The following is a 23,936-nucleotide window of genomic DNA, read 5'->3' on the forward strand; positions in this document are numbered from 1 at the left end:
AAGTGGGCGTTTCGTGCCAGCTGTCGCCCAAACGTCGCCGTATCCCTGGCAAGCTATTTGGAACATGTGCTTTTCAGTTACGTTTTCATAAGCGCTCGTGCCACGCCGGTGAAAGCCGAGGGAACGAAAACAAACGCACGCCCCTCCAAGCTTCGATCCTGAAAGACGACCGCGCGGTTAGCTGCGTCTGAATGCTCATTAAACGACAGCGGCTGGCTGGCACGGGTACTGCATTGTGTGGCCGAGTCTTGACGAAGCTACACAACGCCGAGCACAATCGAACGCAGAAGTCGGCACGCCATGTTCTTTTGACGCGTGGTTGTTACGGCATGCGTCTCGTTCTTTGCCTGCAGCACAACTGCAGAGAAAGACGCCGTGAAGCGGACTCGAAACGCTTTCGATATAATACTTGGGAGTTCCAGAAGGACGTAATTGTGCAATATGAAGGACAATGACGTGCACCATTTATCTTTCATTTTCTGAAGAAGCACATTGAAATGGCAAGTTTAATATTTGACTTCGTAATAATTAGAGACGTGGGCTAAAGATCGTATCAAAAGAAAGAAGTGAAGCCTTTTTCTTGAATTGGGCATCTTTAACTTTCTCTATCAAGCTTTTTTAATCATGGAACGTACGCGTTTGAATTATGTTTATTTAAATATCAACGTGGTATGTACCACTTCCATGGCTTGCCCCGACTTCACATTTTATGCACTGTCAGACAGAGCGTATCGAGATGTTAATGCTTTTAAGAAAGGAAAGAAAGAAAGAAGGAAGAAGAAAGGACCGATATAATTGTGTGCTGGGTCATCAAAATTTGAGTACATTTTGCCTAAAACTTTAAAAGTGCACATGAAAAGCTGTACCTGTAGAACTGATTAACTTTTCAACACCACTGGGTAACGGTTGACAACGAACACCAACAATAAAGGGAATACTGCAAGTGAGCGTGGAATTGAGCTGCACAGGTTCATAGCGTTCTGAAACTTCGTATTCTCAAAGTCATTACGTATTAGCAGAAAATGTTGACAGCCAAAGCGGACATTACATTTCGAAATTCTTTACAGTTCGAGCACAGGCGGAACGTTAAGGCCCGCTTGACGTTAACATTTCGCAATCTTTCCGCGAACCACAGTGCTTTTGTGGGCGACTGCAAAACTAGGCATTATGAGTCAAACGTGTGTTTGCACGCCCACGCAGCGCACTCGTAGAGTTTATTAGACACCTTTAGATGGGCGGGCGTAACGAGTTTACGTACGCACTATGGCTACTGATGAGAAGTGCGCATGCGCAGAACTTGACGTATCTATTCCACGGATGCGAGCATTCACCCCCCCCCCCCCTCAAAAAAAAAGAAAAAACGGTGCACGCAAACGTGAAGTTACGTAGCGCTGACCACATGACACGCTCGCCAGATCTCGAATGAAACAGCAGCCTTATTGTATCGACACAGCATATAAAACCGTGGATCCAACGATTCCGTTTGACTTAGATGGACTTGGATGCCAGTGGCCGTTGACACGGCCGCTATACCTCACGATGACGCTAGGAAGCACTCAAAATCTGTTTTATTTCCGGTAAGATACGTCTAGTTGAGCGAAACGCATCCTGGTGTGGTTGACACGGTAAACGAAAGGTGGTGTTGAGTGCTCTTCTTGCAGCGTATACGCAACGTATCGTGCTGCGTACGTATAGGACTGTTGATTACGCGACACTAACAGTGTTTATTAGATCTGATAGCATGAAACTATAGCTTGCGATATTGGTTGGCAGGTATATAATTGACACGTAACAGTGAAGCGCTTCAGGTATCCAGGAATGTTCATCAATTACATAGATTTTAAAATATTTAGCATTTGTAAATATGCCCAATCAGCAATTCAGTTGAACGTCCTGCATGTTGCAATTGCTGCCCATCAATTGCTATATTCAAGCAGAACTTACGTTACAAGGAGTTATAACTACGTATAGGTTTGAACAGTTAACTGCGAAAATGCAGAGCTGTGTTAGCAGGACAACGACAGCCTTACGTCATCGAAACGAGTCTCGTACCTTCGGTAGTGCTGCGCTGCATTCGTCGACGGAACCACACCAGCAGGATTATGGCTACGATAATCAAAATGAGAAACAAGACGAGAAGAAGCCAGTGCAGGATAGAAAATCCGAGTGTCCAAGTGGGAACTGCAAAGAGAAAAAGACAGAAGTTTCACAACAAATTACTCTTTCCAGTTATAAGTGAAGTTTTGAAACGAACAGGGTATTTTACTACAACACAACTACGAATCCGACTGGTCACGGCGTGCCGCTCTTCCTTCTTTTTTTTTCAGATAGAAATCTTAATGACATCCTTGAAGATGTTAGCAAAATTATATTCACGAAAATGAATAGCTGAGATAGTTTGTAAGATACTACTTCTTCCTCACTTGTATCGTTGTTCTTTTGCGACACCTGCTTTAACATGAGCTATCTTATATCCTACATTTTAGAACTATTTTAGATCTTACATGCAGGGGTGAAAATAAACATGGATGATTATTTGACGTGGTCTTACAAAAGGTTTCCGAGCACAACACGCTGTGCATTCATACAACCAATACACATTCCAACAGATTTATTCCAATTTTCCTTCTTTCTTGATGCTATTAGAATGTGGAATGAATTACCGAATGATGTGGGGCAAAAAAGTTTTGAGTGAAATTGAGGTTGCTCTTGACAGGCATTATGTTGAAAATGTATAGATGATTAGCGTTCGTGTATCCTTACAAATGGTCCATAAGTCATAAATATACTATGTAGCAAAAGTTGTATGCGACAGACTCCATGTAACAGTGTGTCGCATACAAGTGTTCTATATGTTACAGAGTTTATATCACAAATGCTCTTCAATTATATATGTAATCTTGTGCAACTCAATACTTCACCTTCCCTGTACTGAGCCTCAACTTGAGGGTCATTACCGGGAGGGTGTTGACCCTCACTTGAGGGCCTCGAGTGAGGGTTAACAACATGACTAAATAAATGAATTAAGATCCTGAATTGCTACTATAGGTGTCGGATCAAGGCTAAGGTTCGTACGATGATCCCATATAAACATAAACAGCTTTTATTTTGTTTAACCTGTGAATAAAATATCCGCAAGCAATAATGTGAGGCAGACGAAAGTAAAAGGGGACTAATAACACAGGTTTGATACTAGTATACTCAGGCTGCTATATATAGTGCAAAACCAGGAATATACAGTAGAGCAGCAATTTATATGGTTTTTCCGGTTACATGTATAGCGCTTTATTCCTCAGCGTGAATCGATAATTCACTGAATTACAAGTTATGTTCTAGTCCCTGTCAAGATGTGTTGGTTGAATTCTAGCATTCGGATTAGCGTCCGCTCCAAACGCTCATTCAAACAGCTAACTACTGAATCAGAATCGGCCCTTGCGTGTCCTTTGACATATATCTGTTTAACATGCTTATTTGTTTGTTTCTAGCCTCTCGCAATGGTCTCTCATTCACCGTCTCTTGCGTCCCTAATAATCATATGGTAGTTTTGGGACGTTAAACCCCTCATATCAATCAATCAGTCACCGTCTCTTGCTCGAGCTGATTATTTCCTTCAGGCGGATTTCTTAATTTCGCGACACCCCCTAACTAGCTGCCGTCACCCGTTGCGTTTCTAATATCTTGGTATCTGTTCCGCTGTTCTCAACGACCATCGGTTGTCAGTCCTACACATCACGTGGCCAGCTCAAATTCCTTTTTTTGTTGGCTTGATGTCAACTAGGACGTCGGCTACCGCTGCTTCTTATGACGCATTGTGCTGCCTCTGAATCTCTCAGTGTTACGCATATCCCGCTTACTTGCCTCGCACATTGTGCAGTCCCCACCATTTCCTCGAGTTTCTTTTTTATTATCCCTAAGTTTGGACCCGTACATAAACGTTTAAGTTCGCCTAAATAATAAAAAAATAACCCTCGACAGATTGAAATGAGTACGCACAGGTCGGTCTACTGTTAGAGGGAACACGCCAGCGTAACGCTGCCGCTCCGCGCAGCGCCTTGCAGCGCAAGCGGCGAATCCGAAAGGTGGCGCATGCCCCGCATCGTCTGTTAACGAAGCGCTCCTTTTCATAACTTGCGTGCAGCCACGCTGTCACGGCTGTGCCATTCAATCATCCGTCGGGAATAGTGCGGCAAGGACGCGGCAGTGCTGTCGCTCGCGACCAACTTGAAGCAGTGGTGAGCCGCACAAAAGTTTTGAGTGGCCTATACCTACCTCAAATAATACATTCAAAATGGGTCTTACGATAAATATTGAAGCTTTACAAGAACAAAACCGAATTTACAAATTGAACAAACAAATTTGAGCTGATGACCTTGTATACATATAGTGCTTAATATCTCAATCGTGTGGCTACACAGCCATTATTCTTCAGGGAAGAAAACGATGAAAAAATTCACAGAACATAAAGCGATGAGTATGACAATGGCTCTATACAAATGAAGACCATGAGAACTTTTGTACTCAGCTTTGTAGGACTGTATGTATATATGCTGTTTAGTTTTAATTTTAATTCTTTATTTGTAACAATCAGTGGAAACGGGTAGCCGTCGTTAAGTAATGGTGGCAACTCCTTCGTTTATTTTCTATTTCAATAATAACAAAAAAGAAACAGTGCCATTGTCGTCCCTTTTACGCGTTGTCTTCCGCCAAATGCATGTTTTACACTTTCTCTGTCCCTGTTGCATCTATAAACCAGCCTACGCCTCAGCCCAAGCAAACCTTATTTCTGAGTGCAGGGATTCAGAAGCAGGAATGTACTCAATCTTTTTGCAGGCCTCTTGACGTGCGAGTGCTCGGCAGGGCCGCGACAGTACGGCCACGCTTGAGCGTTTCAGTAGCAGACGACGCGCGGCATGTGCCGCCCGACGTTGCTAGAATTCTAGTAACGTTATTGCCGCCTTTGCGTCATTCTGCGCATGCGCAAGCTTTTCGCCTCTTGCTGTGCCTACGGTACGTAGAACAAGAGCCACGCGCTCCCTTTAACAGTGGACTGGCCTGTAGATGTGCACAAATACGCAAAGAGAAGTATACAATTCACCCAATGAAAACTTCTCAGCGACAACTGTCACAAAATAGTGCGAGCTGTCTCCTTTTGAAACTTGTGCACGTTCACCAGCACGTGCTTTATTAAACGGATGCTTTGAATCAAGTTACTCGAAAGTTGCGTGTCTGTGAGTAGCGGTATGGAATATCATATTAGGGGTTCCGTTATGAAAGCTCTGCTGTTTTTATTGAAGACCGTTTCTGTTTATCTCTCATCAGGTTTTAAAAGGTGCGCTGTAGATAAACAAACATTATGTGCTGGCTAAAAACGCCTAAACTCAGACCACTTAGCGTAATTAGGTTCAATACTTTTGGCTGTCCCATAGGCTTGTTACTGTTGCCCCCTGGAAACAAATTTGAACTCAGAAAACCAGACAAAAGCGAGCCGCGATTTGTTTATTTTCAGTAAGACCTATGACCAACTGTAGAATTTCCATAACCAGATATATCCTACTGCTTGTCCTAAAGAATACAAAAAAAAAAAAAACATTTGGCATACCATATCTCCAACTACATTTATATATCTATAGTAACACAACACTGCTTTAAACATGCGGTGCTACATCGTAGCAACATCCTGGATTGCCGCGGGTAATGCTTACAAAGGGTTAGCAAGCTTACGTGGAGACCAACGTCCGCTGTTTGACGCAGCCATTTCGAGTAATAAAATTCATAAATTGAACAGCATGCAAAACAGTCGAGTCGTCCGCCACAGTGAACCAGTGCTGAGGGCGCTCGGCTGCTGACCCCAATAGACGCTTTCGCTGTTTACAAACAGAGATTTTGGACAGCTTCTAGTTTTGTGCATCAGCGGAGCCTGGGATCATTGACAGGGAACGAATGATTTAGCGAGTAGACAGCTCATTTCGAACTCTTTCCTCCCATTTGTCTGGCCAAATAATTCAAATACATTTTCTTCTAAGCTACTCACAACATTTTAGGAGTTAGGCGTTAACCTTAAGAGCCTTCCTTTCACCAGAAAGAGGGAAAAGAGCTTATCCTCACTGTAGCACAACAACAACAACAACAAACAAGTTTTCTCCTTCAGCGCTAGAGAGTGATAATTGCAAAAAGCGGAAGTTTCTTTGGAAGCAACACGTGCTGCTGCTCTAGTGCCTCGATGCGCGTGGCCCACTTTGAGTGCAGTCATTCTTTGAAAGTCGACACCACCTCGCGGCGCGTGTCCGCCATGTTTTGGCCCACGTCCCGCTTTGTTTATACGTGCACGCAGCGCCTTCGGCCTTGTTGCCCACCTGATTCACGACGCGTTCCATAAAATGCCTGGATGTTGCGTGCTACAATGCACGAACCATTATAGAACTGTATAGAAGATGTTCGCTCTCCCAAGAGACCCTAAAGGAAGAGTTTTATGTACAGTGAGATTCAAGCATGACAAGCGGCAGCCGATGCATGTCTCTCCTGTATGCAGCGTGAGTATGGCAAGCTTTGCTGCTAATTCATATCCCATTTTCTTTGCTACGTCGGGTACTTTGGGGATGATTTTCGAAACAGCGTGTATATTACTAGTAACACAGTCCCAGATTAGGATATTGCAAGTTATGTGCGTGGTTTTGACTTTGTGTCGATGCATGCGCTTGTTGCACCGTATCACAATCGAATGTTGAGCGAATTGGTAACGCCAAATGATTTGATGCCGTTTGAACCATTCCCATAAATTTGGCATTGTTTTCGGGGTTCACTTGCAAATCATACTTTTGCTGTCACAGGCATCTTTTTTGTTGTATTTTTATGCATGAAGGTATTCATTTGGTGGAGTGGTGTGATCCCCGTCCTCGCCACGGAATTCCGAAGCGGACGCTCGTTCGCCAAATATGTTACGAGAAGGAGACCGACTCGGAAGAGTAGACAGATATATTTACAGCCGGTTAAGTGAGCAGCGCCAGCCACACAGATTAGCTCGTGCCAGTCTATCTCCTTTGTTCTCTTCATCTCAATGCCACTGACTTGTAGCAATAATAACTCGAGCATCTGGTGCACGAAAAGTGACTTATAAAACGCGTTTGGGTAGCAGCAATGTATGAATGATGGACTGCATATCTTCCTAAAATGTTTAAGTGGTTATGTGGGCTGAAATACCAGTGCAGAATTATTTAGAATAGTCGTGAAGTCTATTTTTCAGTGTTATATGTTCTTTTCGCGATTCTATTTCTAATATCGAATGACGGCACCTCGTTTCATGCTATAGGTTCAGAACTGTTATGATTATTTTTGTTCGTGTTATAATCATTGGGCTATTTCGCATTCAGTGGTTCAAACATATTTTGGAGACCTTAAGGAAAATGAACGAGAAAATGTGACTGCAGAAATGAACTGACTTGATGAGGTACTACATAGCTTGTCAGGCGAATAGCCAGGTTGACATCTCCAGCTTTTCAATATGACATTTCTCCCTCTGCCCATCTCATGCTAAAAAACGAAAGCAGATTTATATCTTCGTTGCGACCACTTAGTATAATCCGATTACACTTACTTTATACGGGCGGGGGAGGGAGGAATCGGGGCGTAAGAGGGGGTTGACGATGATTCTCGGAAACGATAAGCAAAATTTCTGCTGATGGTTTAGTTCACTGTCTATTAGTTCTGTAGACTGCTCGGTGCTTCATTGGAAGTTTTGTGACACTGCTGAGGTGTGGAGCACTGTCTTCCGGAACATGAATACCATTATTTTGACGCTGAAAAAAAAAAGCCGGAAACTTTCTGACGTCCACTGATGGAGCTTTGAGGAAAGCAAAAATATCACTAGTTTGTACGAACTGTTAACAGACGCAGAGGTCTGTACGGGGGCGCGATCTTACGCTTCACGAAGGCGACGCTTCATCACGGGGAGATATGCATGAGGCATGTTCAGGAAGTACCGAGCGTTGGGTCAGTAGAGATATATTTCTTGATTAGAAGGAACGCTTCCTTAATCCTCTTCAAAGTAGTCTCCCCGGCAATGCTGACACCTCTCGCAGTGCTCTCTACATTGGTCGTAACAATTCTGGTGTTCATTTTTTTCGGGGGGTTCGGGGGGGGGGGGAGGAAATTAACCGGCACGTGACGTTCCACCCAGTGTCTATCTCCTCTCTTCTCTTCTTTAATTTCTTTCTGTTTGGCGGAGTTTTTTTTCTTGGGGAAACAGCCGAAAGTCTCACGAAACCATATCGGGAGTGTAGAGCACCTGCCGTACTTCAAGATCGCTGTGTTTGGTGCAGAAATCTTAAATCACTTGTGTGCACAATGAGCGTATGCGTTGACATGATAAAGCGGCGAAGTTCTTGCTGCCCAAAGATTGAACCGCTCGCGTGCACAGCATCACACAAAAAAATGAAAGTGCTGATCTATATCTCGTCCGCAAGTTCTCGAACTCCGAGGAGACAGAACTTCGTGACGAAAGGCCGTGCTTGCTCAGCAAAATTTTCTTTCTATGATGAGAGGGTATTCATATGCATTGATATCCCCACCATATATTCACCAAAAAAAACTTCTCTCACTTCCCTGGCTTACCCGAGAAGCGAAATGTTAGATACTTCTTTAAACACACTTCGTCCTGATCGTATACGGTCGAGTTTCCCACAGCTTCGCACTGTCTATATGCATTTCAATTTCGCGCACTCCACCCCCCACCCCCCTCTACACCCGTATAGTTTTTTTGTCTGTTCTTCACTCCAGTCACCCAAATTAGAACTTTCGAAGATCGTAAAATGTTGCTCCTCAAACAGCAGCCATTGCAAACTTTTCAAACCTCGAAACATTCGACTAGGAATACCACTTTCTTCGATTAAACCGGACACCGCACGAGGCAGTTGCGTATTGAGGCGTGGCCTACACAGCCTCGCAACTGATCAATATCTGAATCCCAAGCAATTGGTTTGCATGGATCGTTCAGTACAGCCTGCAGTCCGAGTGAGCCGAAGCGCGCGACCCTAATGACTTGGGTTACGCGTCGCTGCGTGAGCGTGTCACGGGGGCACGTACGCAGGCACACACGAGTGCATGCACGCGCGTACACGTGCCACAGGCTCACAAGAATGCGCTTCCCGAAAGACCCAGCTGTGATTAAGCTACAAAGTAATGAATCAACAGTACTTACAGCAAGTTAGGGAACGTAAAATTTTCTCGGTATAATGCCCGTTTAATGTGTTCACATGTGGCCGTCCGACAACTTCGTTTCACTAGCTCGAAATCGCTAAAAAAAGCTCGACTGATTGTTACTGAAGGGCCCGCAGCAAGTTTAGAGAGAGAGAGTGAGAAAGGAAAGGCCGGGAGGTTAACCAGATATTGGCATCTGGTTTGCTACCCAGCGCTGGGGGTGGGGAAGTAGGGGCAAGAAAGAAAGGTTAGATAGAGGAAAAAAAAACGCATGCGCACTCATAAAAAAAAAAACGAAAACACACACAGGAAGGGCGTCCCAGCTACAACCGTTCAGCAAGGCCGGTCAATCGCAAAAAGTGCAGTAGCGCTTTCAGGGCCCTCTTCTGTGAAGTCGCATCCTGACGATACTGCAGAATTTCCTGCTCCGACAGAGGCTGATCATCTAATTTGTTGAGTTCCCTGCGAAGGCATAGTCGCCGCCTACTATACGCTAGGCACTCACAAAGAACATGTTGAATGGTTTCCTCCTTGCCACAGTGGCCACAGGCTGCGGTGTCGGCCATCCCAATGCGGAAAGCGTAGGCGTTGGTAAATGCAACGCCCAACCACAGCCTACATAACAGGGTCTGGTCTGCTCGGCGAAGCCTCGACGGGACTTGAAGACTTAGCGTAGGGTCAAGCGAGTACAGTCGGGCATGCTTGAAGTGCGGCTGATTCCATTGCGATGTGGTTTGCTGGCGAGCAAGTCGGCGGAGCTCTCGTGCAGCATCCGTCCTAGAAAGTGGTAGTCACAGTTTATGATCTTCTGTGTGGGCTGAGCGGGCAGCTTGATCGGCCCGTTCATTGCCGATGATTCCGCAGTGACTGGGCAACCACTGAAATGTAATTTGGTGCCCTTTCTCAGTCAGGTGGTGTATAACCTCTGCTATCTCTAGTACCAGCTGCTCGTGTGGTCCACGGCGTAAGGCTGATAGTAGAGACTGCAGTGCCGCCTTCGAGTCGCAGAAAATAGTCCACTTGCGTGTAGGTTGATTAACTACAAATTGCAACGCGGCACGAAGTGCTGCCAATTCTGCTGCCGTTGATGTTGTTGCGTGAGATGTCTTGAATTTAATTGTCGTGGCCAACCTTGGTATCACTACTGCTCCTGTAGAGCTGTCCGGCTGAACCGATCCGTCAGTGTAGATATGTGTGGAGTCTTGATATTTCTCATACAAGAGAAGTAGTGTGAGCTGTTTAAGAGCCGGTGACGACAAATTGGCCTTTTTCTCGACGCCAGGTATGTTAATAATAATCATTGGTTGAGCGAGGCACCATGGCGGAGTCACAGGTCTAGTGGCAGGAGAGAACGAAGTTGGGATCGACTCACCATGTGCGGTCACTGTTTTGCAGTAAGATGTGCATGGTCGGACCACTGGTAGAGAGGCTAGGTGATGTCGAGGGGTTCGAGCAAGGTGTCGTATATGTGTCCTCAGCACTTCCACATTATTGTGGGTCTTGATGAGGTTGTCCCTTGTCATGGCGATAGTTGCCGCTGTTGACGCACTTTGGGGCAAGCCTAAACATATCCGGAGTGCTTGAGCCTGGACACTTTGAAGCATTCGTAGGCTTGTTTTACTTGCGTTGGTTAACACAGGTAGGCTGTACCGAAGGAATCCAAGGAAAAGAAACCTGTATAGTCGCAACATAGCAGTTGTGGACATTCCCCAGTTCCTTCCAGCGAAGAACTTGAACAAATGACAGATGCCTGTCGATCGCCTTTTCATGTATGATACATGTGAGCTCCATGAGAGGTCTCTGTCAATTATAACACCTAGGAACTTGTATGATCGGAGGTGACGTATTCTTTCGCTGTTTATCAGAACGCTGTAGTTATGCATTGGTTTGCGCGTAAATGCCACTAGTGCACATTTCTCAGAGGAAATTTCCAGACCTCGTTGACGGAGGTAAATAGCAACTTGAGTGGCTGCTCTCTGAATTCGCGCTCGCAGCTGTAGACGTGTTACTGCAGACGTCCAAACGCAGATGTCGTCCGCGTACATTGACAATCTGACAGTACTTGGCAGATGCTCATTGAGAGCTATTAGCGTCAGGTTGAATAGTACAGGGCTAAGTATGCCACCCTGGGGAACACCACGGTGGCTGTAATGTAGCGAAGTGTCACCATCCTCGGTTCTCACGAAAAAGGATCGCTCAGAGAGATAGCTGCGTAGCCACTGAAACATCCGACCACCCACTCCTACCTCCTTGAGAGCGGTGAGGACAGCTTCATGTGTGACGCTATCGTACGCCCCTTTAATATCAAGAAATAAAGAAGCGCAGAGACGCTTACGGCCTTTTTCGTGTTGCACGTAGCTGACCAGGTCTATGACGCTATCAATTGATGACCGGCCACGGCGAAATCCCGTCATGGCGTCCGGGTAGATGTTGTGATGCTCCAGGAACCATTCTAGCCGTCCAAGTACCATCCACTCCATCACTTTGCCCAAGCAACTAGCCAGTGCAATCGGGCGGTATGATGTGAGCACCAATGGTGACTTGCCAGGCTTCAGTAATGGAACCAAACGGCTGGTCTTCCAGTTAACTGGGAGGGTGCCCTCTCGCCACAAGCCATTGTATATCTCGAGGAGGGCACTCCTCGCACACTCACCAAGGTGACACAGTGCTCTGTATGATATTCCATCAGGCCCGGGTGCTGATGTCCGTCTACACAAAGCCAATGCTGCTTTAAGCTCATGAATAGAAAAAAATTGGTCCATGTGGTGATCGTGTGATGTCGTGCCACCACGTGAGAGCGTGGAGATGTTGGGATCTGCGAGTTGACCAGATAAGTTGGCACAGAACTCTTCTGCCACGTCGACCTCCGATCTCTGTTGAGAGAGGGCTAGAGCCTTGAATGGAGATCGCTGAATGGGAGATGTCCGGAGCCCTCTTATTGTCCTCCACAAGTGTGATAAAGGCTTGCGAGAATCTAATGAAGCGCAGAAGGCTGCCCAACGTTGTGACTCTAGCTTGTTTATGCGGCATTGTATCTTCTTCTGAAGACGTCTAGCGATTCGTAAATCGTCGATTGCTTTCGTGCGTCGGTACCTTCGTTCCGCACGCCGTCGGAGAGCCCGAAGTCGCTGTCTTTCAGGGAAGAGGTCAAAAAAGCAACAATTTTTCAGTGGAATGCACGGGGACTGAAATCACGCATTGCAGATTTCCGTCGGTTCGTTTCCACCAATATGTTTCCCATCATCGTCATCTGCGAGTCAAATTTATCGAGCGCTATTAGACTCCCCGGATACGAATCCTTTATGTCGGCTTGTTATAGTGGAAACAGCAAGGTCCTGCTGTTTATTCGACGTGACCTGACCTACATTATTCGGCCTGTACCACCTGAGAACGATAACCAATATATATGCTTAACAGTGAAGAAAAGGGGTCTTACTGTCACTATTGCCGGTGCATACCTGTCGCCATCAAGTAGATTTGACCACAGAAGACTATGACACATCCTATCATCCACTTCTGGCCCATGGGTGATCATCGGAGACTTCAACGCCCACCATACGCTATGGGGGAGCCCGAAGATCAGCGCAAAGGGTAGAAGTCTGATAACGTTTGCTTCAGACAACGAGCTGCGCTTGTTAAATGATGGCAGCCCAACATTTTTACGTGGCCCTGGATACAGCAGTTGCCTTGACTTGACTTTTGTTTCTCGAGGTCTCGTCAGATGTGCCGGATGGTTTGCGGACATAGAAACACATGGGAGCGACCACATTCCCACATATGTCAAGATCAGAGGATTATCACCTTGCAAGGTACGCGAAACTATCCAAAGAGTGGACTGGACCAAGTTTGAATCTCTCATGGAAGAACGCTGTCAAGAGAACACCTCATTTGACTTAAAAGAGGTGATCAAGTCCACAGTGCAAGACACAGTGTGCACCCTCACATGCTCTTCGAGAGTAACCGAATTTGATGTGGAATTAGAACGCAGCAAGTTTAATTTTTCCTTGGGTGAACGCACCTGAATCTGTGAGGACGTGGCGTACTACAGTTTACGTGCTTGAATACTATTGCATGGCATGCATTATTGTCGTGAAACACGTGAGCACTTATACATTGTATGTTTTCCTGTCTTTCTAAGGAGCAGGCAAGCATTCTGAATGCGCAGATTATTATTTTAAGCCTAATTTAAGCATCACCCGGCATCAGCGAGGCTACTTTAAAGCGTAATAAAGCAGCCTGCTTCTCCCGTATAGAAATACGCACTCCGCATAGGACATCCGCCTTCCCCAGCAGAAGACGTGATGGAATGCCTAGCCATCGGGGTGTTGTGACGCTCTGAATAATGATTTAGGTTGTTTTATACGCGCCAAAAAACTCGATATGATTATTAGCCCCACCGTAACGGCGCACTGCTGATTAGGTTTGACTAGCTGAGTTTCTTTAACTTCTCTCTAAATCGAAGCACACTGATGCCATTGCAGTTCACCACCATCGCCGCCATGCAGCGGCAATGGAACTCGTCTCCTCGAACTTGCTTATGGCGTGGCTGTCGTGCCGTGTACTGTGAAAGCATCAACAACCCGGCCGTAATGCGGTGAAACTCTCAAAAGCAAGAATGAAATACGCTCGTGTGTGCCAAATTATTAAGAGCATGTTAATGTTAAAAAAATATGTGCGATTAAAATTTATTACGGAGCCCTCCACTGTAAAGTGTCCCTCATAACAAACTGTGCAGACTTAGAATGTTGAAATTCGACTTTTATTTGACGCATGAAATTATTAATTTATGTAACAAGGAAAGCAATTGACAAACGTTGTTGTAAAAATTCGGTAGTCATTTATTTAGGATTACGCTTACCTAAGTTTGAGAAATGGAACGTTTGATGTGGTGAGCCGCAGAATGTGAAAATATGTGAGCAGCCGGCACCGTTTCCACGAAAAAAATAACAAGAAGAAACAGCAACCAAGAAGCGATCATTAAAATGAGTGTCTTCTTGAAAGAAGGGCTAAAATAGTAAAAAAATAAAGAATGTACTTCTCATGTCTCCTATCACACACCTTTAGAGCGCAACAAAGCGATTGAAAAGCCTCTCTTCATAAAATCGATATAGCGTAAGGAGCGATTGCAGCTAACGTGCCGTAACTCGAGCAGCATGCGATTTGCTGCTACACGGGGCTCGCCGATGCAGTCTGAACGATTAACCAATCGCCAAGAGAGCTTAAAGCGACGCCACTCGTTCAAAGAACTACTCAGTCAGCAGAACATAGATGTTGCCTGCATAGTGTCGTTCGTTGCTTGGTCTTTATTTCACGTTTCTCTTCGTCTGTACTTTTGCCTTGCGCGTGCGTGTCGCTTTTATACTGATGTCATAAATATTCTGGCGAGAGAAGTACGCTTCAAAGCGTCGCTCTTTTCAGACTGTATAGTCTAAGACATTCTAAAGAATTCATTCTTTGTGGTGAGGTAGTATGAATAAGTAAAGGACGTTCGTTTCGATCAGTCATGCATTGTGCATATTATCCTTTCACTTAAGCTTTCTGCTGTTTACTTTCTCTCTTTTTTTTGGTCGTTTGCTATGTACACATTAGTCCGCTTTCATCCAACTTTATTGCTTTTCTGAGATTAATTTTTCATGTCATAACTGCGATCAAACGTTCTATCTTATTTGTACCCAACGCAATCATTTTGATATTATAGCAGATTTCATGCCTAATTACAGTTTGGTGTCTTGAGTGAAACAAAATGTCTTTTTTTTAACTCACAATTTTACCGCAACGGCGAAGCAATGAATGCAACAGCAATAAATTAGAATGTCACCCACCGCTCGACGAGCAGCTTGATACTTGCATCTTCCCGCTTAGGTATACAAAGAATGATGATCGAAAAGAACGCGAAGGCATTCACAGCACAAGCGGGAACTAACAACTGCCGCAGTTGTTACGCCTTTGTGTTTGAGCAACGCGATGCAAGTGTCGACAACACAGAACCTCTTAGATATTTCTTCTCTTTTGAAAGTTAGCTACGCGGAATCACCCCTCTGCGTCTGATGCCGCGTGCAAGCATCTGACGCAGGGTGTGCGTGGTGTTTTTTGTTGTGTTTTTTGTTCCAAATCACGAGTAGGTGCAAAAAAAGGGCCCCTTTTTTCGCACAAGTCTCAAAAACAGTTTTAAAAGTGAAAGAAAATGTTGCAGAGTTCTGTGATACAAAACCCCCTCAAGCTCCTCAAAGACTTGCATACCGCTAGAGGTTAATTGTGTTTATAAAAAGTTTGCCGTTATTATGTCAGCGCATGCGTGGCTAAGCGGTTTTTAACACAGCACGCTGCAGAACGAGGGGTCACTGATTATATATATATATATATATATATATATATATATATATATATATATATATATATATATATATATATATATATATATATATATATATATATATATATTACTAATTTCAGCAATGAACCGCATTGGTAGTCTAGTGGTTATGGTGCTATCCTGCTGACCACAAGAGGTCACTGGACCTAATCCTAACCGCGGAAGCCGCATTTAGTTTCAGGTGGATTGCTAGAGGCCCCTGTATTTAGATTCAGGTGAACGTAAACAACAACAGTGTTCTAAATTTCTGAAGCTCTCCACTACAGCGACAGTAATAATCCCATCATGGATTACAGACGCAAACCCCAACAATATTAAGACAAAAGCCATCAAACGCGAAAACTGACCATCAGTGGCGTCCCGCGTTGGCAGTGTCAACATAAATGACACAACATCAACATAAATTGCTTAACACTTTGACTCCGTTAATATTCTATATTTACAATGCGATGCGGCTTGGTACAGAGTGCCGATTTGGGTGCACGTTAAAGAACCCCAGGTAGTCGAAATTTTGGATCCGGAGTCCTCCACTACGGCGTCTCTCATATGTGGTGGTAATGGGACGTTAAACCCCACGTAGCAATCAATCAATCGGTACAGGGTGCCAAGCAAATTGCACTTTGGAGGGCAGTGTATGCCTGCTAACGTTGAAACAAGCATCGCCCTGGCCTTTCGCTCTAACGTTTTTCACAATCACGTCAAAAACCACCTTCTCCTACTTGTTTCCGAATGAAGCCCACAAGACTGTGTCAAACTGTTACTAGGTCTTTTGTAAGCATGCATTACAAGGTGTTCTTTATATGTGCGCGTACATAACGAATTGTAAGAACCATTTATGCAAACTTCTTATATACTTTAGACAACAATGCCTAAAACTCTTGATTAACGCCCCTCCACGTGGTGGTATAGTGGCTAAGGTACTCAGCTGCTGACCCGCAGGTCGTGGGATCAAATCCCGGCTGCGGCGGATGCATTTTCGAAGAAAGCGGAACTGCTGTAGGCCTGTTTGCTCCCATTTGTGTGCAGGATAAAGAACCCCAGGTGGTCGAAATTTCCGGAGCCCTCCACTACGGCGTCTCCCATAATCATATGGTGGTTTTGGGACGTTATAACCTACACATCAATAAACTCTGGGTTTACAGCGATCACTCATCTGCTTCAATTTTCGTCCCAATCAGCCCACTCATGAATATTATATGCACCACATTCATAACATGTATAGTGGAATGAGTGCACTAGTGCTTTGCATTTTGTCTGTGCTTCAAGTTTACATTTTTTATTTTCACTTCCGAAATTTGCATTATAACACCTACCCCAAATGTTCGCTCCGAACCAGTGTGGCGCAATCGAAGATATCTCGACAATGCGTGCCGTCTCGACGAATGCGTCTGTACAGCGCTTGCGCTCAGCGTTTCTTGCTACCAAAGAGCAAAATGTAAAAGTGGGGATAGCAATGGACCATCAGAGGTGCTACATCGCTCGTTTTATAACATAACAAACAGCGCACGTCGGACGGCCAACCAATCGTTGCTAAGCGGACGTTGCCAAGAAAGCATGGCGAAACTGCGCTCGGTATATTTGCCTGCAACAATTGCGTGGATGTGTGTGGTGGCGGTGTGCGGTCGCGCTCCAAGGCCAGGCGCATTCACAGCGGTATTGCGAAGGATCGGTGGGCTCCGGCCGTCTGATGCCTCTTGATAAGAGCAAACCTTCTTAACGCATTTGCGTCGCTCACGCTGAGTCATAAGCGCTGAAGGACACCAGCTGCGTTTGCGGTCTGGAATGTCAGACTATGAACTCAATAAGTTTCACGCCACGTTGCAGTTCACAGCCAAGCGTTTTATGAAACGTTAGATTAGGTATGCGCAAGGGGAACGAGTAATTGCTTTCTAGGATTCTCCGTGCACCGAGTTCTAGGAATAGAGCCCACGCTTAATAGTTAGCGAAGTTATACGTGCCAAATGCGTGATTATGAAGCACGCTCTATAGTGAAGCCCCCCCCCCCCCCCGATTTCGATCTTACGGGTTTTTAACATGCAGCTAAACCTAAGCACACGAGCCTCAACAGCGTTTCGCCTCCATGGAAATGCGACCGCGACATCCGGGATCAAACTCGCGTCTTTCGGATCAGCAGCCGTGCCCCGTAACCTCTGTAACGGTGGCGGCGAAATGCCTAAAGTCAACGTTGGGTTTTCGTATTATATCTAAAAATGCCTTACAACAGCCCAAACCTTTTTCTGTCTTACTTTATTGTTTGTATGCTGCTGCATCACACTTTCTCCGATTTGGCCAGCAGTAGACAAGATACCGTGTCCACCCAACGAATTCTTAAATTTGGCTTCAGTGAACATTGGAATTCGCTTACCTTTCTAGAAGGTCTACTTGTTTGATACGGGGGCTTAACGTCCCAAAACCACCATATGATTACGAGAGACGCCGTAGTGGAGGGCTCCGGAAATTTCGACCACCTGGGGTTTTTTAACGTGCACCCAAATCTGAGTACACGGGCCAACAACATATCCGCCTCCACCGGAAATGCAGCCACCGCAGCGTGGATTTGATCCCGACACCTGCGGCGTGCCGCGACCTTCTTTTGCTACGGTCTGCCCGCGGCTACACAGTGGGACCTTCTCTTTCTTTCACGGCACCACACCCAGGTCTCCAAGGCGGCTCTTCGTTTCCTTGAGGACACTAGACTAGACAACCGGCTATAGAAGCCGCCGACCACGTCTTTGGTGATGGACGCCATTTCCCTTCTTCTCCTCTCTCCTTAACGCCTTTAATACCCTCTTCCACCCCCACCCCTTACAGGCGCTGAGGCGTGCTCCCAATCAGGGCCGCAGAAGTTGCGTCGTTTCCTTTCCTGAACCTCTCTCTCACTCACCGGCTTTTGCTTAGAAAGGCGGCCAAATGCGTGTGGCGCAGCGCCCCCTGGCCGAGGTTGGGAGGCCTATAGAGGAAACAAGACACTCAGGTTTTCAGGCACTAATGCTTCCCCGCAACTGCATCGCAATAGCTTCAAGTCAAGCAACCTAAATGAAGCTGATGTCGGCAACATTAAAACACATTTTAGCTCTTGAAGCTGCGGCCGCGGAGTTTAAACTGACGCGCACGCCGTTTGTTCTGCTGCGACATCGATCAGCACAGCTAAGCGAAATTCCGCCAACTGGTCTTTCCTTGTTCAGCATATTTTGCCGTTCTTTCACCTCACGCCTTCGTAAGTAAGTCACTTCTTCGTCCTCACTTTTTCCTTCTTCTCATACGTTTTATCGCTGATTGAGTTTTTTTTTTTTACACGACCGAGTTGCCGAGACTTGACGACTATGGTGGCACACGTCAATAAAGCCAAAGACGTGCCACTTGCGAACACAGTGCAACCAAGCTTCTGGTTTTGCTTGGCGCACGTGTAATCAAGCTCGCGTTTTTTCAAACCTGTGTGGGGGTGCTATGAAGTGCTGTGATATAGCAATTAAGTCTGTTTTTGAATAAATACTGCTAATCACACCAAAACTAAAGTCCCAAGATTGTATCTTCGTATCTTCACAGTGTACCTTAACAACTTTACTATTAATTTTTATTGTACTTGTGCGTTTGTAAGTGCAACCTCTAACTATAACTCTTCCCATTTGTGAGCCACGTTTCAATGCACATTATCTCAGGTTTTAGTCGTTCTTCATGCACTTGATGTGATGACATGATCCCACCTCGAAGCGATGCATTAATTTCATAACGCTTTAGCCCTAACATTCGAATTGTCGTCTTCATACTTAGGGAACAACCTTAATGTCTATCATATCCTCATCGATTTTCCGTTCGCGCGTGCCGCATAGAGGCAACCCTGGATTACAACGAGCGAGGGACAACGAATTCGCCCGGATGCCATTCGAGCGTGCGTTCGGGGCGAGCGATATGCGAAATGGCCGAAGTTATACAAACGACCGAGCACATTCGCGATGAGTGGATGTCAAGGCACTCGGGTACACGGCGCGCTGATATCGTGTGTCATTGCGGCACTTGGAAAGGAAGAGCCTCCCTCCCCTCCATTTAGATCCCGAAGAGGGTGGGGACACAATTAAAGTAAGACAAAAAGAAAAATGCAGGGGAAGAGAACAACGACCCTTTCTTGGAGGTGCAGAAAAACGCCGTTGTCTCTCGGCCTGTCACCGGGTTCGCTCGGCCGACCTTCCTGGGCGCCACCCGCGGCTGTGCAGAGGGAACGAGTCGAAATGGCGCAATGCGGAGGCGCGCTGGCAGCGAATGTGAAAGCATCGCGACTGCAGTAACATAACCCCGAGACCTGACCTCGGGCTATGGGCGCCTGCGACGCGGACTCGGAGAATGCGCGGCTTCTCCTCGTCTCGCCGCCATTTTCGTCTCCGCCGCAGACTTTTCGGCAATCGCTGCTTATCAAGGGAGGAGACAGTTCTCGAGCCGCGATCGTTTCGGAGATTTACTATCGCTCTAAATGTTGCGGAAATAAAATTCCCCGCGACATATTTAGAGCGTGCGAAGAAAGAAGGAAACGCGAGGGACGGAGAGTGGCAAGAGCATTTAAAAGCCCCGGATGGTGACTTGTGAGCGCGAGCAGCGACACGGGAGCTCCTCCCTCCGCCCCTTCTCCACGCTCGGCACTCGCTCGCGAACCTTAAAAATGGAGCGGTAATAAATTGCAGATTTCGCGCGAAAGTGCGCGGACACAACTGCTGCTTCGCGAGGAGTGGCTCGTGGGCGTAGTGGTGCTTCCCGTGAGTTTCGGACCACGCTGCGCGGAAACAGCGATCCAGAACGCTCTTCCATTGGTCCCGCCCTTTCTTTTCCTCTCCTCACCCTCCTCGGCTTACGTCGACTTAGAAATAACGCACACTTTTACCAGACCATGAATATCATTTTAATGACCCGTGGACACAGAGGCAGAAGTGTGCCATCCGTTCGTCGTACGGTGGCCGGGCAGTAGCGAGAGACAAAATTAAATAAATATTAAAAAGATAACAAAGAAAGGTGGGAAAGAAGAGAGTCCTAACGCTAAGCCAAGCTTGAGTCCCTTCAGGTCGCTGTAACGGAGAGCGATGAGCACAGACGGAGGCAATTTTCAATTGGAGGAAATAAATATGCAACCCTGTTTGCCCGCCATATATACTGTATATAATCATTTTTAAAGTGGAGAACTTCCTGCGCAGGTGCTGCCATTTTTTTCATGTGCATCTACAACGGATATGCAGTCTTGCACTAGCCTTTTGCCTCCTTCGTTTCCTTATATATCATCTTTCTCGAACCACGAAACCAGTAATTAAGACGCACCTGCAACAGACTTGTCTGCCGCGTGAGTGGATTGACTAGAGGTCTCCGAGACATTTGCTTGTTCTGCGCTCCACTGGTGCACAATTTCTGCCACAACAGAGAGGTTTTGAGTTCCGAAAAGTTAATTAAATTGGTACGGCCACTCTCCGCGCTGCACATACATTATGCTTAGAAGCCGACGCTCAAGAAATTGAAATAGCTGAGAAAGTTTTTAGCAGCACGTTTTCTGTACGCGACACAACTCTATTTTTAATTTTTGTTCCACGCAGTTTGTTGTTGACATTTCATAACAGATGCTAGCGAAAATCAGCACAGTTTTTCACTCCTAATTACTGCGGTGCATGAATACAGTGACATATTAGACTGAATGGTAATCCTCATTTTCACGCCACCCGCAGCATTGGCTTAGTGAGTATGGCCACTCAAAAGCACGTGAACAATTTCAGCACTAAGATCCTGTGTAGCCTGTCAGAATTTCGCGCTTCTCGGCTACATGCTGTTATCAGGGGGCGGAAACTCTCTATACCTCGCATGTATTCGCTCTCACATGCTGATACGCAGCGCCAGCGCTGCTTTTATACCACTGGCGGCTGCTGAGCATCCTACTAGAAATAAATCACGAACAGAACATTTTTATCATGACGCCACTGATGAGGTCACCAAATAGTGGGAAACGACGAAAATTCGAGAGAATGGTTGCCGCAGAAGCCCTCCTTTCCCACCTCGCATTAAAGCGGAGTGCACTCGTGTTTTCTTTCAGGTCCGCGGCTACTTATAGGAGACGTGGCCATTCGTAAAATTTTGTTAAGCATATTTCTTTTAAAATTTTTTGTTCGTGTGTTCTGAAGTGGGCAGTGTGAAGCTGACTAGTTTCTCAATAAGACTAAACTCGATCGGCACAAATAAAATGAGCTTTTTCTTGCACGTTTTGTATGAAAAAAAAACAGACATACACGCAGTGTAAAAGTGTCAATCTATAAAAGCAGCTTTAATTTACAGCTGAAACATGAACCTAATGAGCAAATATAGAAGCCAGAATATGAGAACCAATGCAAAAATTATCAACGATCACGAGTAGGACACGTCGTATTTTACCCAGTCAAGTTTGTTATAACGGCGCACATAGTTTTCTTACAGAACTTGAGTACCATACGAAAGTGAGGTTCAGATACACAAAGAGACTTAAAGTGATCAGAAGTTTTTCGAGAAAGAACGTCGCTGGAAACAGTGTTCCGGCAAGTTGACTTGTCCTCATCATGTTAACAGCGTTGCTTAGACATAGAAAAGTTCCCTTAAAACAACGTTGGCTCGAGAAAAATTCGCTGTAATGACTTTTAGAAGCATTTAGTTCATCACATGTATTTGACTGACAGAATTTGAAGTGAGAAATGCGATCCCGGTTACATAAATTTAATGAACAGAGAGGAGCCTATAACTACTTGATTTCATTTGAACTGCATGCCAAAAGCAAAAGAAGCAAAAACTATTCAGCCGAGCTGACACGAATTCAAGCATTTCATCAAACCCATTTTGCTGACAGCAACATGGCAGCCGTTTTGAGCAATTAGTCTAACGACACAGCACTTCTGTCAGTCCGGTCACGCTTGCAAAGCAGTGGGTTTCCTGATGTACTCATGCAAAATCAATACCTCCTGAAATAGTGGGTCCAGTGAAATGGGTCCAAGTACACGTGCTCGCCTGTTGTCACTCGGAAACGTTGAAAGCCTTCGCAGATCTCGATATTCCAGTTGCGAAAAACATCTGATGCCCCGATTTAGGCATGTTCGTTTAATGCATGGTTGACCTGATTACACAGGCCTCCTGCGGTTTCGGTTCGCTGCACGCTACATCAAATACCTTATCTTTGCCGTATTCATATTTGGCATGCTAACCTAGCGAGACAACCGAGCGCGATTAAACAAGTGAGGTCACTGAGCAAGTGACAAGGGGGAGTGGAGGCAAGCGCTAAACACACATCTGACAGCGCTTCGCCCAATTCAAAATTCATAAAATAAGGAATAAAAATGACAAATGACGAAACGACGACTTCTTTGCAGTTCAATCAAATTTCTTTATGCGTAAAAACTGGGAAAAGACAACAAAGGCGAACATCAACGTTAACCTCATTTTGTTCAACCAGATCTTAGGACACCCGGCAACCGCTGCGAGCGCACATGTTCTCTGAAACCGAAACCAGCGCCGAGTTTGCGGGGCCTGCTGTTATTGCCATTCGCGCAGTCGTAAACACAAAATGCAGTGAAATCAGTTGGCCGCGCACAATAGTCGTGTGAGACAAGGAAGCAGTGCAGGAAATGAATCACGTCCGATATTTCTCGTACTTGGACCAATCGAGAACATGTACACTATAGACGTCACGGGAATCACTGTCTGCGTCACAAGATGTGCAAGAAAGACAAGAAACACCAGGAGAGAATGAAGCGCTCCTCATTTGAGAGGCTGGTGAGGGACCCTTCAATTGGGCCCTAAACGTCACCTCAAAATGTAAAGAAAGAGCGCATTATTTTCTCTTGATGTTTAAATTCGAGTCTCTTCGGCGCATTTGAAGGCGCTAGCAGGGTGTTTAATCTCACGTCATAAAACACAAGCTCTAGGTTGGTTCACATACGAGAGATATCAATTGTTACCTCCTACCATGCTTTGCCACGCAGTCGCACTACCGTTCTGCTTAGTCTCGCTTGATTGTCGTGCTCGGTCACCTGATTTCTCTTCGTTTAATGTTTCTTTTTTGCGACTGCGCAAGCTGAGATCACAGCGTGTAGTGGAAAAGCGCTAAATCTTGACAGGGTCAAGACTTTGTGTAAACATTGTTTACTTTTTTTAGAAGAAATATGTGATGAGGAGGCTCTCTCGTGTTTGGACGGAGTGGTTCTAGGTTTCTTAAGAGAAAACTATAGTTGGTCAGAACTGATCGAGAGTACCCCCTTACGACGTGTCTCACGATCAACTCGCAGTCGTATTATCTTGTAGCCCCTTTTGAATTGCTAGGTGGCTCTCTCGGTTAGCCGGTCATGGTGGCTCCAGCAATATTTCATGCTGCCCAGTGTACTGGAAT

The 23,936-nt window shown here is 45.6% G+C and overlaps 1 protein-coding gene across 2 annotated transcripts in view; it reads right to left on the reverse strand.

Moving 5' to 3' along the window:
* Positions 1 to 23,936, reverse strand: part of LOC119176744 (hemicentin-2) — a 329,765-nt gene that overhangs the window by 68,336 nt on the left and 237,493 nt on the right. For both annotated transcript variants that reach the window (XM_075877281.1, XM_075877280.1), the window contains exon 10: positions 2,053 to 2,181. In XM_075877281.1, coding sequence (XP_075733396.1) covers positions 2,053 to 2,181 — 129 coding nt within the window. The remainder of the gene's footprint in view (positions 1 to 2,052; positions 2,182 to 23,936) is intronic.

Source organism: Rhipicephalus microplus, chromosome X, assembly GCF_043290135.1.
Source record: "Rhipicephalus microplus isolate Deutch F79 chromosome X, USDA_Rmic, whole genome shotgun sequence".
Classification (NCBI taxonomy): Eukaryota; Metazoa; Arthropoda; class Arachnida; order Ixodida; family Ixodidae; genus Rhipicephalus; species Rhipicephalus microplus.